This window comes from Mercenaria mercenaria, chromosome 5 (assembly GCF_021730395.1).
Source record: "Mercenaria mercenaria strain notata chromosome 5, MADL_Memer_1, whole genome shotgun sequence".
In the NCBI taxonomy this organism is placed as follows: Eukaryota; Metazoa; Mollusca; class Bivalvia; order Venerida; family Veneridae; genus Mercenaria; species Mercenaria mercenaria.
In genome coordinates, this window is record NC_069365.1 from 59,429,242 (window position 1) to 59,443,785 (window position 14,544).

The window sequence follows — 14,544 nt, forward strand, 5'->3', positions numbered from 1 at the left end:
AATGGCACGATGCTCGTATATAATGTGAACACATACGCCGTAGCCCGTAGCCATCTATGATGCCCCTAAATCCGCAAGGAATTATCACACGGCGCCCGGGTCAGATATGAATTAGGCATCCGCTATAGAAAGAAAAGAAATGGTGGTTAAAATACGCTTTTCGGTCAATTCAAATCTAATCTAAATTCATGAAAGCGCAGGAAAATCTATGTCTATGAACGGAAATGTCATTGCGTTAAAAAAACGCACGACAAAATAAATTTTCTGTTTTTAGCAGCTGTAGTGTGACACTGTATTTTTCTTAAATATATCTATAATTGAAAAATATACTGAAAGGTAGAAAGGCACAGCTATAAAATTTGATTTCATATGCAGTTCATGTAAAAATACAGAATAACTTATGTTAGATATATTTCTAATCAGGCTAGATAAACAAACAATGCATGCTGAACCTGAAATAAAAGCTCATTCAAAGCAGTGGAAACGAGCTGGTTCCCCACCTCTCAAAAGTTTTAGCTCTCTTCCGGCAAGGTTATGCTTGTTACTTTTTGAAATTCACGTGGAATTACACCGGCTCATTTCAAGCCAAAAGGTCAAACTGTAACTGTTAGATAATATTTAGAAGTAATTTTGAAAAATAACTCAAAGAAAAAGTGACAGGCTAGCCAAGAAAAACTGCCCCTCCTTTGCATGACAATGCCCCCTCTCATACTGCCTCATCTACAACAGAACCTATCAACACCTTCAAGTGACAATTGTTGTCACACACTTAGTACAGCCCAGAATAGATAAAACGGTTCACTGGAAACAAATATGAGACCAGGGCTGTAAATCAGCACCTCATGCTGCGTTTACACTTAGCCACGATGTCCACGATTTATTTCATAAATTTTGTATTACTACGTTTTCCTACGCTTTCTTACGCTCTCAGTACGTTTAGTTACTACATGTAGCTGTAGCGTTTTGTTACGAAACCAACACGATCTAGTCAAGCTGCCACGATTTTCATCATGTTCTCTAAAGTTCTCTTACGATTACCACGATATGCTATCACGTTTTGTCACGTTCTATTTAGATCCCTCACGTTATCAAGTTCTGTTGAGATCTCCTACGATTTATGGCCATGATTTGATCAAGATTGTCACGTTTTGAGCACGATTGGAGTATAAATAGGAGGCATGAGTCATCCTCTCATTCTCTCCAGAGAGGAACGAGCTATGCATCTAAGAGATGAAGAAGATGCTGAATTGGCAATTTTCATGTATGTCTATATAGTTACTCGTCTGGAGCAGCAACAAGGGACGGAACAGGGCAGGACAGAAGGGAGAGGAAGGAGACGAAGAAATAGAAGGCATAGGACCTGCAAGGTGAGCCCATGATTAAGTGTAAACCGAAGGCACCAATTGGGACAATACTCTCAACTCAGGTGTGAAGATGTTGGCTCCTGCGTCAACTTTGTAAGGATGCCTTCAGATCTATTTGAACTTAAGGAATCGTGTTTCTAAGTTCACTAAGATCTCCTACGATGGAGCATCAAGGTCAGATGCACTATGTTAAGGTCTGTTAAGCTACGCTCTGTTACGATTTTCACGTTCTATCACGTTCTCTCAAGATTTAACGATAAATCGGGATAATCGTGGAAAAATTGTTGACTGTCAAAACTTTTGTCACGATCATCACGATTCAACCAAGTTCCCTCACGGTCACCACGATTCGATACCACGAACCATCACGCTCACCACGCTTCTCTCAAATCGTGATCCTCGTTGCTAAGTGTAAACGCAGCATAAGCAGTAGGTCTTCTTCATGGTTTGCAGAGAAAGTACAAGCGCTCCTACGAAGATGATCAAAGTGTAAAGACGTAGGTGTAGAATACTTTAAAAAAAGTAGAAAGAATTTTTAAAAATATTGAACGTTTTTTGAAAAAGAGCAAAAAGCGACTACCCTTCGTATGTGTAGCATTCTATCGAAATCGGCATGTTCCTTACGCAAGCTAGTTAAAATGACAGATTTAGAATTTCATGTTGGAAAGAAGCGGAAAAGAGTAAGTTCAGCGGGCTGAATTTAATGAAGTGTAAAATTCTTATATTAAAGTTAGCACCCGTTTTTTCTTTGTCGTTTTCTATAGTACACCTGTAATTTTTTACAGTCGCTTGCTACAAACACCTTCACTCAGTGTCACAAAATCAAGATGAATGTCAAGATACCGATCATTTTAACATCGAATTGGAACAGTCAAACAGACCCGCCAACGTTAAATTGTAAGCCGGTCTTCCGGTAACAATACAGTTCCTGATATTTATTTAGGATATCCTTCAATTTAGGAAAAATTATATAGTCACGTCGATTCAGTTTTGATCTTTACTGAAAGAAAGATTACTTTTAGCTGTAGCTTAATGCTGTTTATAAAATTTATTTGTCGAAATTTTAGAACAAACCTTTTTATTCATGTTTGTTAAGAGTGCAATCTCGTGGAAAGGGCCACCCTTCATATAATTGCTTCATTGTTGTTTATATGAAAATTAACGCTTTTGCTGTTTCTATACAACGTGTGTGTGTGTGTGTGCGTGTGCGAGGGGGGTCGAGTTTAAAGTATTTTCAACAATATTTCAGTAACACGACGTTGTCTACTTGTAGCAGTGAGCACAATGCCCATTTTTACAGTGCTGCCTCACTGGAATATTACGCCGTAGACACGTGGCATGATACTCCTACCAGTCACATTATACTGACACCAGGCTGACCAGTCCTAGCACTATCTTCTTAATGCTGAGCGCCAAGGGAGGAAGCTACTAGTACCATTTTTACGTCTTTGGTATGACGTGGCCAGGGATCGAACCCACGACCTCCCGCACTGGAAGCGAGCGACGTAGTGAATATAACTATTCGTAAATAAACATAAGTGTATTTGCATACAAGTTACAAGTGTAAAACAATTGCGATTTTTATTTTCTTAAGATTAAATAAGTTGATTTAAAGACAAGATCAGAAATACAGTTTTAATATCTGGTGACTTCAAAATTAGTAAAGTACAGGGGTAATTCATAGCACTGGTTAGAAAAAAACATTAGTACTTCAAGTGTAATATTTGAGAAAGTAGTATAAAGTAACCAGGTTTTTTCAGCTTTCTAATTTAATTAATATGTCAGTTGTTGAAAGAATCAGGCTTACAAATAAACGTGATAAAACAGAACGGTGAATTGCCAAGAAATAAAACAGAATGCACATATACATTGTTTATTGACGTAAGAGCAGATAACACTTGTTCATAAATACTGTTTACATGTACAATTATGCTCTACAAATTATAAAATAATCATATTCAGGGTTATCGACAAAACTCTACAAAATTGTTTATTTTAATCAAAATGCGAAAACCCTTTTTCTATTTCAGGTAAATGCAGGTATGTGTAAAAATGTTTTTCTAACTGGAATAAGTAGAAGTCATAAACGTTACTTTGTAACTTTTGTTGACTAAATAGAAAAACATGCAAGGAGTAACTAGAATTAATGGAATACCAATAGGCAAACCAATCTTTTATTTTTTTCAAATTAACTCTCTTTATTTAACAGATTTGGATGCCTATTGAATGGCATGAGATAAATGATAAAAAGTTGAGTTGAACCTGTTGAAAGAGACAAAGCAAAGACAGAAAACAATTTAATACCTTTCTGACATTTTAGAGCAACTGAATCGTTGCTATACGGTACATTGTGGTCTTGAAAAGGAGTAAAGTTTTTGATGTTCAGTATATGAAGTTAAAAAGAAAATTATGACGTGGTATGTATTAACAGGAACATGAGAGTTAGCATAATCAGAATATTTTATGCCTATATTGACCTTTCCAAAAAGTCACAAACGACAAATTTTATCCTGTATAATATTCAAATTTAGTAAAGCATTAATACTTTCAAATAATAATGTACCTTGAACAAAGGAAGTGGGTATGATACAGTTACAAAAAAAAGACATACTTGAAAACTGTCAGCATGATTTGTTTTAGACCTACTTTATTTGACGCCATACATGCGCCATGCAATATTGCTTCCCTATTTCTTCCATGTATAATACATAAAAGACGACATTTAATAATCGAAATAAGATATAGCATGGCAACGTTAGGATATATCTAAACACTCTGAATCGGTTCCAGGCGTAAAACCTCTTAGTAACATTTTGATAAAAATTACTAGAGTGATATAATAAAAATACTTGAATATGTAGGAATTAATTAATAGCAATAGTGAATAAAACAAATATTAAAAAATCCTAGAGTTACCAGATGTAATTGTTAAGCGTTATACATCTTGTTTTCAGTCTGTAATTTCACTGTGGTCTGTTCCTGTCTCTGTAGTCTGCCAAACAGTTCTTTTTGGACTGTTGTGTCATCAGTTCTTTTATTATGTACTCTTTTTAGATTTTTTACCGTGGCCTTGAGCTACGCCCTTCGCCAGAATTGGACCACCCTCGTGTAATAGCAAAGCAGGCCATACTACATAGTCGATGTGGGTGCCACTACTTGTATAGGGTTTGTACAGGTCGGTGTTAAAGCTCGAACCCTTCCTGAGCAACGGGGCAAACGCAACAGGTGGATCTTGGATCTGTAAGCATTCAATTTAATTCTAGTGTACTCCATGGAAACTGTGGACAACATAGTTCGGAAACAATTTAGTGCATTATGTAATTTTATTTGCCCTTTTTTTTATTTGTGCAAACAACGTGCAAACAAACTATCAGTTCTTTTAAGCTTCAATTTTTGGGCACGTTTAAAAATGAAATATTACAATATATGTTTTTTGGTACATAGCTACATACAGTTAATCATTTCGAAGATTTTAATTTATATTCGAACCTAATGTATGTTAAACTCCTTATTTTCACATAACGCATATTAAATTTCTACATACCATCATAAACCAGCAGATTTCTAGACATTCTGATGTATATGAGCTGATTTCTACAGCTGTTCTTAATGTTTTATCGGTGGAATTTCTTAGATGAAACATATACATCTGAAAGAGAAGAAGTATTAGACAACAAGGATAGGTACTTGCGTCGAGTGCACTTGCTGCATGGATCGCGTTTACACTGATTTTTACACCGCTTTGAGTTCAGGTAAGTCGTTTTTAGTTATTTAGACCATCCTCGATAACAGCCACACCTACTTAACATTAGAGCTTACAGATAATGTTTCTGGAGTTTTTTTGACCGGTCGAAACTGACTTTCCTTTCTACACATGCTGAACAGAAGGTAAATAAGTATTTAAAAGCAGCAAAATTTAAAGCGGCAAAATTGTGTAATTTTGTTGGGTGTAAACTGTATCTAGGCAGTAACTCTCACTGTGTTGAGGTAATGAGGGAATTCAGAACGCATGAACGTCAAAAACATTGCTTGTTAGCCAGGATGATTCATAGAAGATCTTCTAAATAACTTCTCATAACTCAAATAACGACTAACCAGTTAACTGGGTGTCAGCTTGGTGTATGCAGCAGGTGCGCGTGACGTAAAAACTTAACTCGGATACGACATGACTTCATCTCAGTGTTGTTATATTTTCTGGTCCTTCGGGATCATTTAGATTCGAAGATTGAATACGGCTTAATGCAGTGTTGCATTTTCCATTACTGGTCATGAACAGACTCAATCAAACCGAGTCTGCAATTTTCACTGTGTGCCTTGTTCTCGGTGCTTCCGAGGGATCTACTTTTCAGATTTTATTTACTTTGTTATATGATATTATAGTAGGAAGCTGCTGGTAGTTGTGCAATGTATTTAGACGAAGAAAATAGGAGAAAGGTGAAGAATAGAGTTTTCGCTTTTCGGTAATCAAATAATAAATAACAGTAATTTATCAGAAAATTGTTGGGAATATTACCTGTCAAATGTTTTTATAATAAATTGTACTTCATTAAGTGATTACGTAAATGAAGCGCATTATAAATGCTGAACATTTTTATATTTGATTACATAAATTCAAGCATTCTCCATTAAATTTCTCTTTACCTTATATATGTTTCCTACGGCAACAGGTGCCACTGTCTTCCTGCAATCTTTCAAGAGTTTACGCACATCGGCTGATATATTTTCACTCTCCTGTTAAATTTAAATATTTCTTTTTAATGCCAAGACAAAAAGTATATTATGTAATCTTTAAAGTATAAGTACCTATCCGAGACAAAATGGTTTACAAAACGACTCAACAACTACCTAGACGAAAGTTGGTAATACAAGAGTTATGAGTCATAGTTCAAAATGTTAACTGATAGTTACTGTCTTACACGTTTGTCAGCAAATATTAGTTCACGTCCTAACTCCTCCATCTGTCTGTGCGCCTTTGTTTCGCAGAAAGTCATGGCATCCTGCAAGAGAGTTCATAGCACATCTTAAAATGTTTAAGAATCTAACTTCGTAGATGCATTTTTATGCCTCCTTTCAAAATGGTTAATACTTGAGACTATAGTTATAAAGAGTATATTATAGTATGTATAATTACCTCTCTTTGATCTGACATGATTTTGTATATAATCATTCGAAACTTGTTTAAGGTTCTGTAGACCCAAGTTTCATGCTTGAAAACATGAACAATAACTATATTCCATTTAATGTAAATTTAAAATTAATAAGTTTGTGTATATTTAATTTAACAAATACTATGCATTAGGGTTAAAATATACATACCTAATGTATAGCTCAATACAGAATAAATGTGTGTACCACTAAAATCTGGAAGGTTTGTTTTACAAACGACGGTTACTGCATAAATTTTAATTATGAATGTAGCTCTACACACAATTAGTTTATATATTTATTAAAGTTAACATCATTTGACGAGGATTTCCTGCATTTGAAGTAAATATCTAAAGATAAAATATTTTAGCAAAAGACAGGCGTTGGATATCTTTAATCTGACACCAAAGTTATGAAAATCTCATTCCATTAGCAGATATGTATGCATTATGTGACTTAAAGCACTTCGCGACTATTATTTTGGGAAGGGTTATATATATATTGGTCCTCGTAAGTTCATGTAAAACAGACCTTCCTTCTTTAGTTGCAAGCATGTGATCCTCAAAGCAGTTACAATGTACCTGCAGTATCCATAGGAGAGCTTCTATAACATTTTCCTCTGTATCGAAGCATTTGTCGAGAATGTCAAACGCATCAGTCCATTGATTGTCATACAACTCAGCACATCTTTCGGCGAGTTTTGTAGGGCGATTTCTGTCGCTTAGGTCGGTAATGTTAGGGTTATTATCGGTCAGTCTGTCTCCCATAGCTTTACTGAGCCTTTAGAACAAAAAGCAACACAATTGAAATTTCAGTTAGTGTAAAGTTATATAAAATGAGAGTCATATAGGATGTTATTATCTGAAAGCATAGTATACCATGTATCTTGTCGCTTAGTTAAACCTTCAAAACAACACAGAACTACCGTGCAACGTTCAAATGAACAAATGTTATTAATACACTTAATTTAAAGAACAGTTATAAGTGTTGAGTAATGCATCATATATGTTTACCTTGTTTTAGTTTCATCTAGTTCAATCTCTGTATCGTGTAATTTTCGCAAAGTCTGTTGCAACAGTTCTTTCAGCTCGGACGTCTTCTCATCTTTTTCCCTTACATCTTTTTCTTGTTCATATTCCCTATTTTCAACCTGTTTGCTGTGTAACATTTTCTCTAGATCGTTCACTTTAAGATCACGGTCTTCAACCTCTCTCTGAAAATGTTGGGTCTTCTTTCGCAGCTGTTCGTTCCGTTCATCCATTTCCTTCAACTTTTGTTCTAGAAGTTCATTTCTTTCAGTCACTTTAGTCACTTCAATCTTCCTATCGTTTAACAGTTCCTCTAGATGTCTTACATTTCGCTCACGGCGATCCACCTCTGCCTCAAGATACTTGAGTTTCCTGTTCAGTGAAGTATCAGTATCTGTCATATCAACCTCTTTGTCATCCAACTTTTTCAAAGTTTGTTTCAGCTGATCTTCCAGTTTAGATTTCTGATATTCCTTTTCCTGATTTTGTTTTTTAAGTGAGGTTATAATGCCATTTAATTCGACCTCTCTTTTATATAACTGATTGTTAGCTTGTTGTAGCTGTTCTTTTTGATCCCTATCTTTTTCCTCCAATTTATTTTCAAGAAGCTTATTTTCACCTTTTAGTTCAGTCCTCATACTGTTAAACCTTTTCTCAAGATCCTTTACTTTCAGATCACTATCCTCAATATGTGCCTCAAGGTCTAGATTTTTCTTCTTTAAGTCAGCGATAGTTCCTACTAATTCAGTTTTCGATTTTTGCAGTCTTTCCAAAGTGCGATCCCGTTGATCAGTATGCTCATATTTTTCCTTCAATTTGATTTCTAGAAATTCAGTTCTATCACTAATTCGTGTCATTTTGATATTTGTATCTTTTGATATTTCCTCGTATTGTTTAATTTTCTGATCTCGGAGCTCCAGCTCTGATTTAAGACTGTTAAGTTTTCTCTCCAGCGACTTGATAGTCTCATTCAATTCTGCCTCTCTATTCTGCAATGTTTTCAAAGTGTGTTGCTGTTGATATCTTAGTTTAGATATCTGGTTATCTTTCACCTGTGCAGTTTCATATGCTAGTCGTTCCTTCTTTGTTTCAGTAATTGTACTTTCCAAAATTTCCTTTAGATTATTTATTTTCAAATCTTTTAACTCCACCTGTGCCAAAAGACACACATTTTCATTCTTTAGTGAGGTGAGGATTCTACCTTGGTCGCTTTTTGTTTCCTGTAATTGATTCAAAGCTTCTTCCAACTGGGCATTAATTGCAGATAACTGTTTGTCTTTTGCAAACAGTTTCTGTTCAAGACGTTCCTTTCCACACCTCAATTCAGTCCTCATTCTGTCTAACTTTTCCTCAAGGTCCTTAACCTGCAGATCGCGGCGTTCAATACTTCTTTCAAGACTTTGAATTTCTATTTCTAGTGACGGTTTGTTTTCATCCGCCATAGCCTTTGTTTTTCGCAGTCTTTCCGAAGTGCGGTTAAGTTGATCATGCTGTTTATATAACTGACTATCCTTTTCTTTCATTTTTTGTTTTAAAATCTCATTTCTTTCATTCAATTGACCTAATTCGACCACATTTTTGTTCAACATTTGAACGTTTTTGTCATCCTCTACTTTCATAGTTTGCTTAAGTTGCTCACTCAGCTCAGAAATGTGGTGATCTTTCTCCTGGTTGTCTTTCTTTAGTAAGTTTATAATTCGGCTTTGATTGGTCTCATATAATTGAATTGAGGCTTGCTGCAGCTTATCCCTCTGCTTTGATAATTGCTTCTCTTGTTTTTCCATTTTCTTTATAAGAAGCTCTTTTTCACTGGTCATTTCCGTTCTGATAATGTCTATCCTTTCCTCTAAATCTTTAATTTTCAGATCACGACGTTCAAGATTTATTTCACAACCCTGCAACTTTTCTTGAAGATGTTCTATTTGCCGATCACGATAATCTTTCTGTTTTTCCAAATGTTGAATTTTAATATTCAGTGAAAATATTTTGGCTTCAGATTCCTCCTCTTTATCTTGTATATGATTCAAAGCTTGTTGGTACCGATCTTTATGCACAGATATCTGCCTATTTGTTTCCTTAACTTTCTTTACCAAAGGTCTACTTGTTATACCCATTTCAGTCTTTATCTTTTTTAATGTTATAGCTTCGTCAATGTCTTCCTCTGAAGTTTTCATCCGGTCCGCATTCCTTATTGTCTGCTTTTCGATATACTGCCTTAGCTGAGCATAGTCTGTTATAACTTGTTGCACTGCATACTTAATAGCCTTAACCAATTCAATGTCATTAGTAACATGCTTTAATGCTCCTTCCATATCATGTCGGCCTTTAGAGTATAATTTTGTGTAGTTTTCAATCTGTTCCTCATATTTCCTTTTATCTTCTTGTAATTGTTTTATTTCTAACTTGCGATTCTCGGCCTGTGGAACGGTAAGTTATGTTTAAGTATTTTTTACAGAATAGCATTTATTTAATGTGTACGTTTTCAAATCGATACAAATGGACAAATCAATTACAAAGTTTCAGGAATATGGAATTTGTTACTGGCTTTACTCATATGAATATAATATCATAAAACAGAATACTTACACGCTCTCTTTCCTTTTGGATCTCATTCTTTACTTTCAATGACAGTACATTTATTCCTTTTGTCGTCGGCTGTTTCTTTATATACTCCACAAGAGCACTAAGTGCTGAATCGATCTTTTCAAATCCATCGTTACCTGTTTGGCCTTTTTTGCATGCCATTGCGAGTCAGGTAATTGACTTAATAAGCAGAAATAACAATCTTTGTCATCGAACTAATTCAGACTTTGTATTTTAAGTGACGCCCATTGCTCATCTGTAAAGAAACAAACCTCATAAAATCGGTATACATGTACTATTGTGCTCCTGTTATTTATGAATGTTCTTTCGTTTGGATAAAAATGGTCTATTGCTTTCATTTCCATTTATGACTTTCCATACGTATGTTGTTTTTTTTCAGATTCATTTTTTTATTTGAATTTTGAATGATATATGTAATTCATACGTTATAATTTGTTGTTTTATGTACCTATTATCACCATATGATTCATTTGTTTTGACGGAGTTTGTATTAAGCGTATCAACCGAAAATCGGACAAGCTCAGGTTGGTAAAATAAAACAGCTAGACCTGACGGATCAGAGATCAGCCAAGTCCATTTCATACGGGAAAAGGCATTTCATTTATCGCCGGATAACTTATTTATCAGAAAATACCTAGTTTTAAAGATATCCAATGCCTATCTTTCACTGAAATATTTTTATTTAGATATTAACTTCAAATGTAGAAAACCCTCCTGCAATATATTTGACTTTGCTAAATATATAAATTAATTGTTTATATAGAGCTACATTCATAACATTCTACATTCATAACTGAATGTCATGCAGTAAGAGTCGATTAAAAAAAACAACCAAAAGACCCCAAAAAACGTGCAGTTTTTCAGTGGTAGTACACACTTATACTGTGTTCCGCTATACATGTATAAAGTTTTGTTTTGTTTGTTTTGGGTTTAACGCCGTTTTTCAACAGTATTTCAGTCATGTAACGGCGGGCAGTTAACCTAACCAGTGTTCCTGGATTCTGTACCAGTACAAACCTGTTCTCCGCAAGTAACTGCCAACTTCCCCACATGAATTATCAGAGGTGGAGGACGAATGATTTCAGACACAATGTCTTTTATCAAATCGTCACGGAGAACATACGCCCCGCCCGAGGATCGAACTCGCGACCCCGTGATCCGTAGACCAACGCTCTCCCTACTGAGCTAAGCGGGCGGGCTCACATGTATAAAGGGTTATTATTTTTAACCTAATACATAGTACTGTTAATACACATAAACTTGTTAATTTTAAGTTTACATAAACGATATGTAGTGTTTGTTCGTGTTTACAAATAAGCCATTTGGATCTAGTATACATGTAAATATAAAACAACATATAAAATAAAGAATGAGCGATAAAGTATGAAAACGCCGCCATGAATATGTAAAACATTCTTACTCCCCAAACTATCACATTCAATATATACATTCAATTAACAACTGTTTGGCTCGACATATTAATGTTACTACTAAGTTAAAAGATATCAAGTAAAAACAGTGTTCTAATCAATCATAAATGGCAATAATAAAGATGTTGCTTAGTGTCGGGGAGGAAGGGACAATGGAAAAAAAAACAACCCCAAAACAATGAATTTGACAGGGAAATATTAGAGGCCGACCATCTGATATTCAAGGGGTGGGGGATAATCGGAAACTCTGACTCCCAAATCACTGAAAATAAATTCTGGCCCAAGATCAGAAGGAAGGCTATGTTCTTTTATTTTGAATTGTTTTTAGTTTTAACATTTTATATTAATGTGTGTGTCATTATACAACACTCCTTATTATTAAGGATGAACAGCACTTCCATTAACATTAAAACATCGCTAACGAGTGCAAGATAGACTAAAAGTATTTGAGCTGTAAGGTGCAGTTTTGGCTGCATTTTTGCAATGTATTATTATTATCATTATACCAGCCCTTTTCATGATAACACGTTCAAAGGCGCTTTACATATACTGCAGCCACACAGGGCGCGAAATCGTCCTCTATTAGTACAGACACAGAGCGATCTGACCAGAGGGACAGAGTGCGATAAAGCCCCCAGAACAGACAGAGAGAACTTTTCAGATACAGACGTGTCCGGCTCACCTAGTCTAGCTCTTTTCGAATAGACAGTCTGGTTCTTAAACGAAGGATCGGGACATCACCTTTTTGAGTGTAAATAGATTTCCTTCTTGTAGAAAAGAATATACATACAATCTTATCTTAAAAGCTTACTAGAATTCTGCATTTGACTTTTCAAACAATCATCAATGGTACCACTTCCTAAAAAGGTCTGGCACTATAATGAAAATTCCTACTCAATTTGTTTTTTTTTCAAGAAAAATTCGACATAGGGAATATAACTTAACCCTAGTGTAACCGACCGTTATATTTTCAGTACTGAACTCAGGATTTGATATGCACAAATTTCAAAATTTCCCCGTAACCTCCTTACACAGAAAGGTTGCAACACTTGTCAACAAGAGGCCAAAATGCACCTAACTCGCTCACTTAAACATCTGACGTTGCTTCCAACTAGGTTTGGTGAAAATCCTTTAAGCTGTTCATTAAAACAAAAGTTATTAAAAAATCTTTCTAGATTTTACTGTCACGCACCAAAAACGCATACACATCAAAATAAATCATTTAAAGGTATTTCTATCCCCTGAAAGGGCCTAAGTGCCCCCATTTGAACAAACTTGACATTTGAGTTTATAATCATCCTACAGACCAAGTGTGATGAAGATCCATCAAGCGGTTCAGGAGAAAAAATACGTTTAAGGAGTTTCAATTTTAAACTCTATTGGCCCCTAGAAGGGACCAAGTGCCCGCAACTGAACAATATGTTAATGACCTTATAAGGATATTCCAGACAAGGTTTGATGAAGACCCATCAAGGAGTTAGTGAAAAGAAGTGAGATGAATATATTTCTACTTCTTGCTCTAGCAGTCCCTAAAAGGAGCCAAGTGTCTTCAACTGAACACATTTGTTAAAGGACCTTATAACGATGCTACAAATCAAGATTGATGATGATCCATCTTGCGGTTCACGATTAAAAAGTCATTTAAAGGCGTTTTTAGTTTTAACGCTAGTAACTCAAAAAAGAGGCCAAGAGCTCCACACGAGACCAAGTTTGATGAAAATCCATTCAGTAGTGCATGAGAAGTAGTCGTTTAAATGTATTTTTATTTTTACTTTTAGTGCTAGCTTCCCCTAAAAAGGGCCAGCTGGCCCCATTTGAATAAAATTGGGAGAGGGTCTTCTAATGATGCTACAGACCAAGTTTAATGAAGACCGATCAAGCGATTCACGAGAAGATGTTTTTCAAAAGTATGTCTATTTTTATTTCTAGTGGCCCCTAAAAGGTGTCAAGTGCTTCCCCCACCCCATTGAGAACAGATTGAGAAAAGACCTTATAATGATCCTCTAGACCATACTTGATGAAGATCTATGAAGCGGTGTATGAGCGGTCATTTTAAGGTATTTCAAGTTTTAATTCTAGCAGCTCCTTAAAGTTCCCCAAACTGAACAATGTTGTTGAAGGACTTTATAATTGAGCTACAAGTCAAATCTGATGAAGATCCATCAAGTGGTTCATGACAGGGAGTCATTCAAATGTCATAAGGCATGGCGGTGTTGTTCTGAAATTATTTGTTTTACATGTTATCTAGTAAAATATAAACCATACTAAAAGCGTTTGTATTAATTAAATTGAGTACACCCCATTAAGATTCAGTGTAACATTTACACCCAAATATGCATAATTATAAATCCGTACATCTTTTCCATCCTATAACCCTATACTTGACATATAATTAGTTACCGTTATCCTTGTATACCCCAGTCCCCGACCTGAATTGTACTAACCTTTAAGGTACTTCCACCATCTCGAATTTAGAGTGACCTTCATTTGAAGTGTGAAAATATATTGAACAAAAGCTTTCAAATGCAGCTGTTCCAGAATACAAAAAAGCTCAGTTTGCAAGACCTGAACTAAAAGTAGCTGTGTAAAAAGTAAAACTAAAATTTGGAAATAAACACAGAAGATATTTTACCTGTATTTTTCCAAATTTTTGGTTATATTCAGTCCTACCAAAATGTCCGAGAAGGTTACTAAAATCTAGCAGGGGCTATTCAGCTAGGCAAATAATCTGTAACTGTTAACATCCCATAAATCTCCATGGCCTGCTGTGCTGGCCGACATCCTCACATCAATTACCTGCTATTTGACCTTATCTTACATGAATTACCGACCACAAGTTTTATGCCTTTTTACTAATCAGCAGAAATTTATAGAAGTCTTATATTGTTGTCTACAAAGCAGGGAATGTTTTTTTTTTCATCATTTCCAAAGAGCTATAAAATAAATTTAATCATATTTTTTTACAGGTGAGTA

At 35.2% G+C, this 14,544-nt stretch overlaps 1 protein-coding gene across 1 annotated transcript in view; it reads right to left on the reverse strand.

Annotated features, from left to right (window-relative positions):
- LOC123557358 (golgin subfamily A member 4-like) overlaps positions 1-14,544 on the reverse strand; it is a 58,390-nt gene that overhangs the window by 25,133 nt on the left and 18,713 nt on the right. The window contains exons 2-8 of the mRNA XM_053544631.1: positions 10,124-10,376; positions 7,523-9,954; positions 7,091-7,289; positions 6,281-6,361; positions 6,006-6,095; positions 4,909-5,013; positions 4,410-4,602 (exon numbers count right to left, since the gene is read on the reverse strand). Coding sequence (XP_053400606.1) covers positions 4,410-4,602; positions 4,909-5,013; positions 6,006-6,095; positions 6,281-6,361; positions 7,091-7,289; positions 7,523-9,954; positions 10,124-10,282 — 3,259 coding nt within the window. The 5' untranslated portion in view covers positions 10,283-10,376. The remainder of the gene's footprint in view (positions 1-4,409; positions 4,603-4,908; positions 5,014-6,005; positions 6,096-6,280; positions 6,362-7,090; positions 7,290-7,522; positions 9,955-10,123; positions 10,377-14,544) is intronic.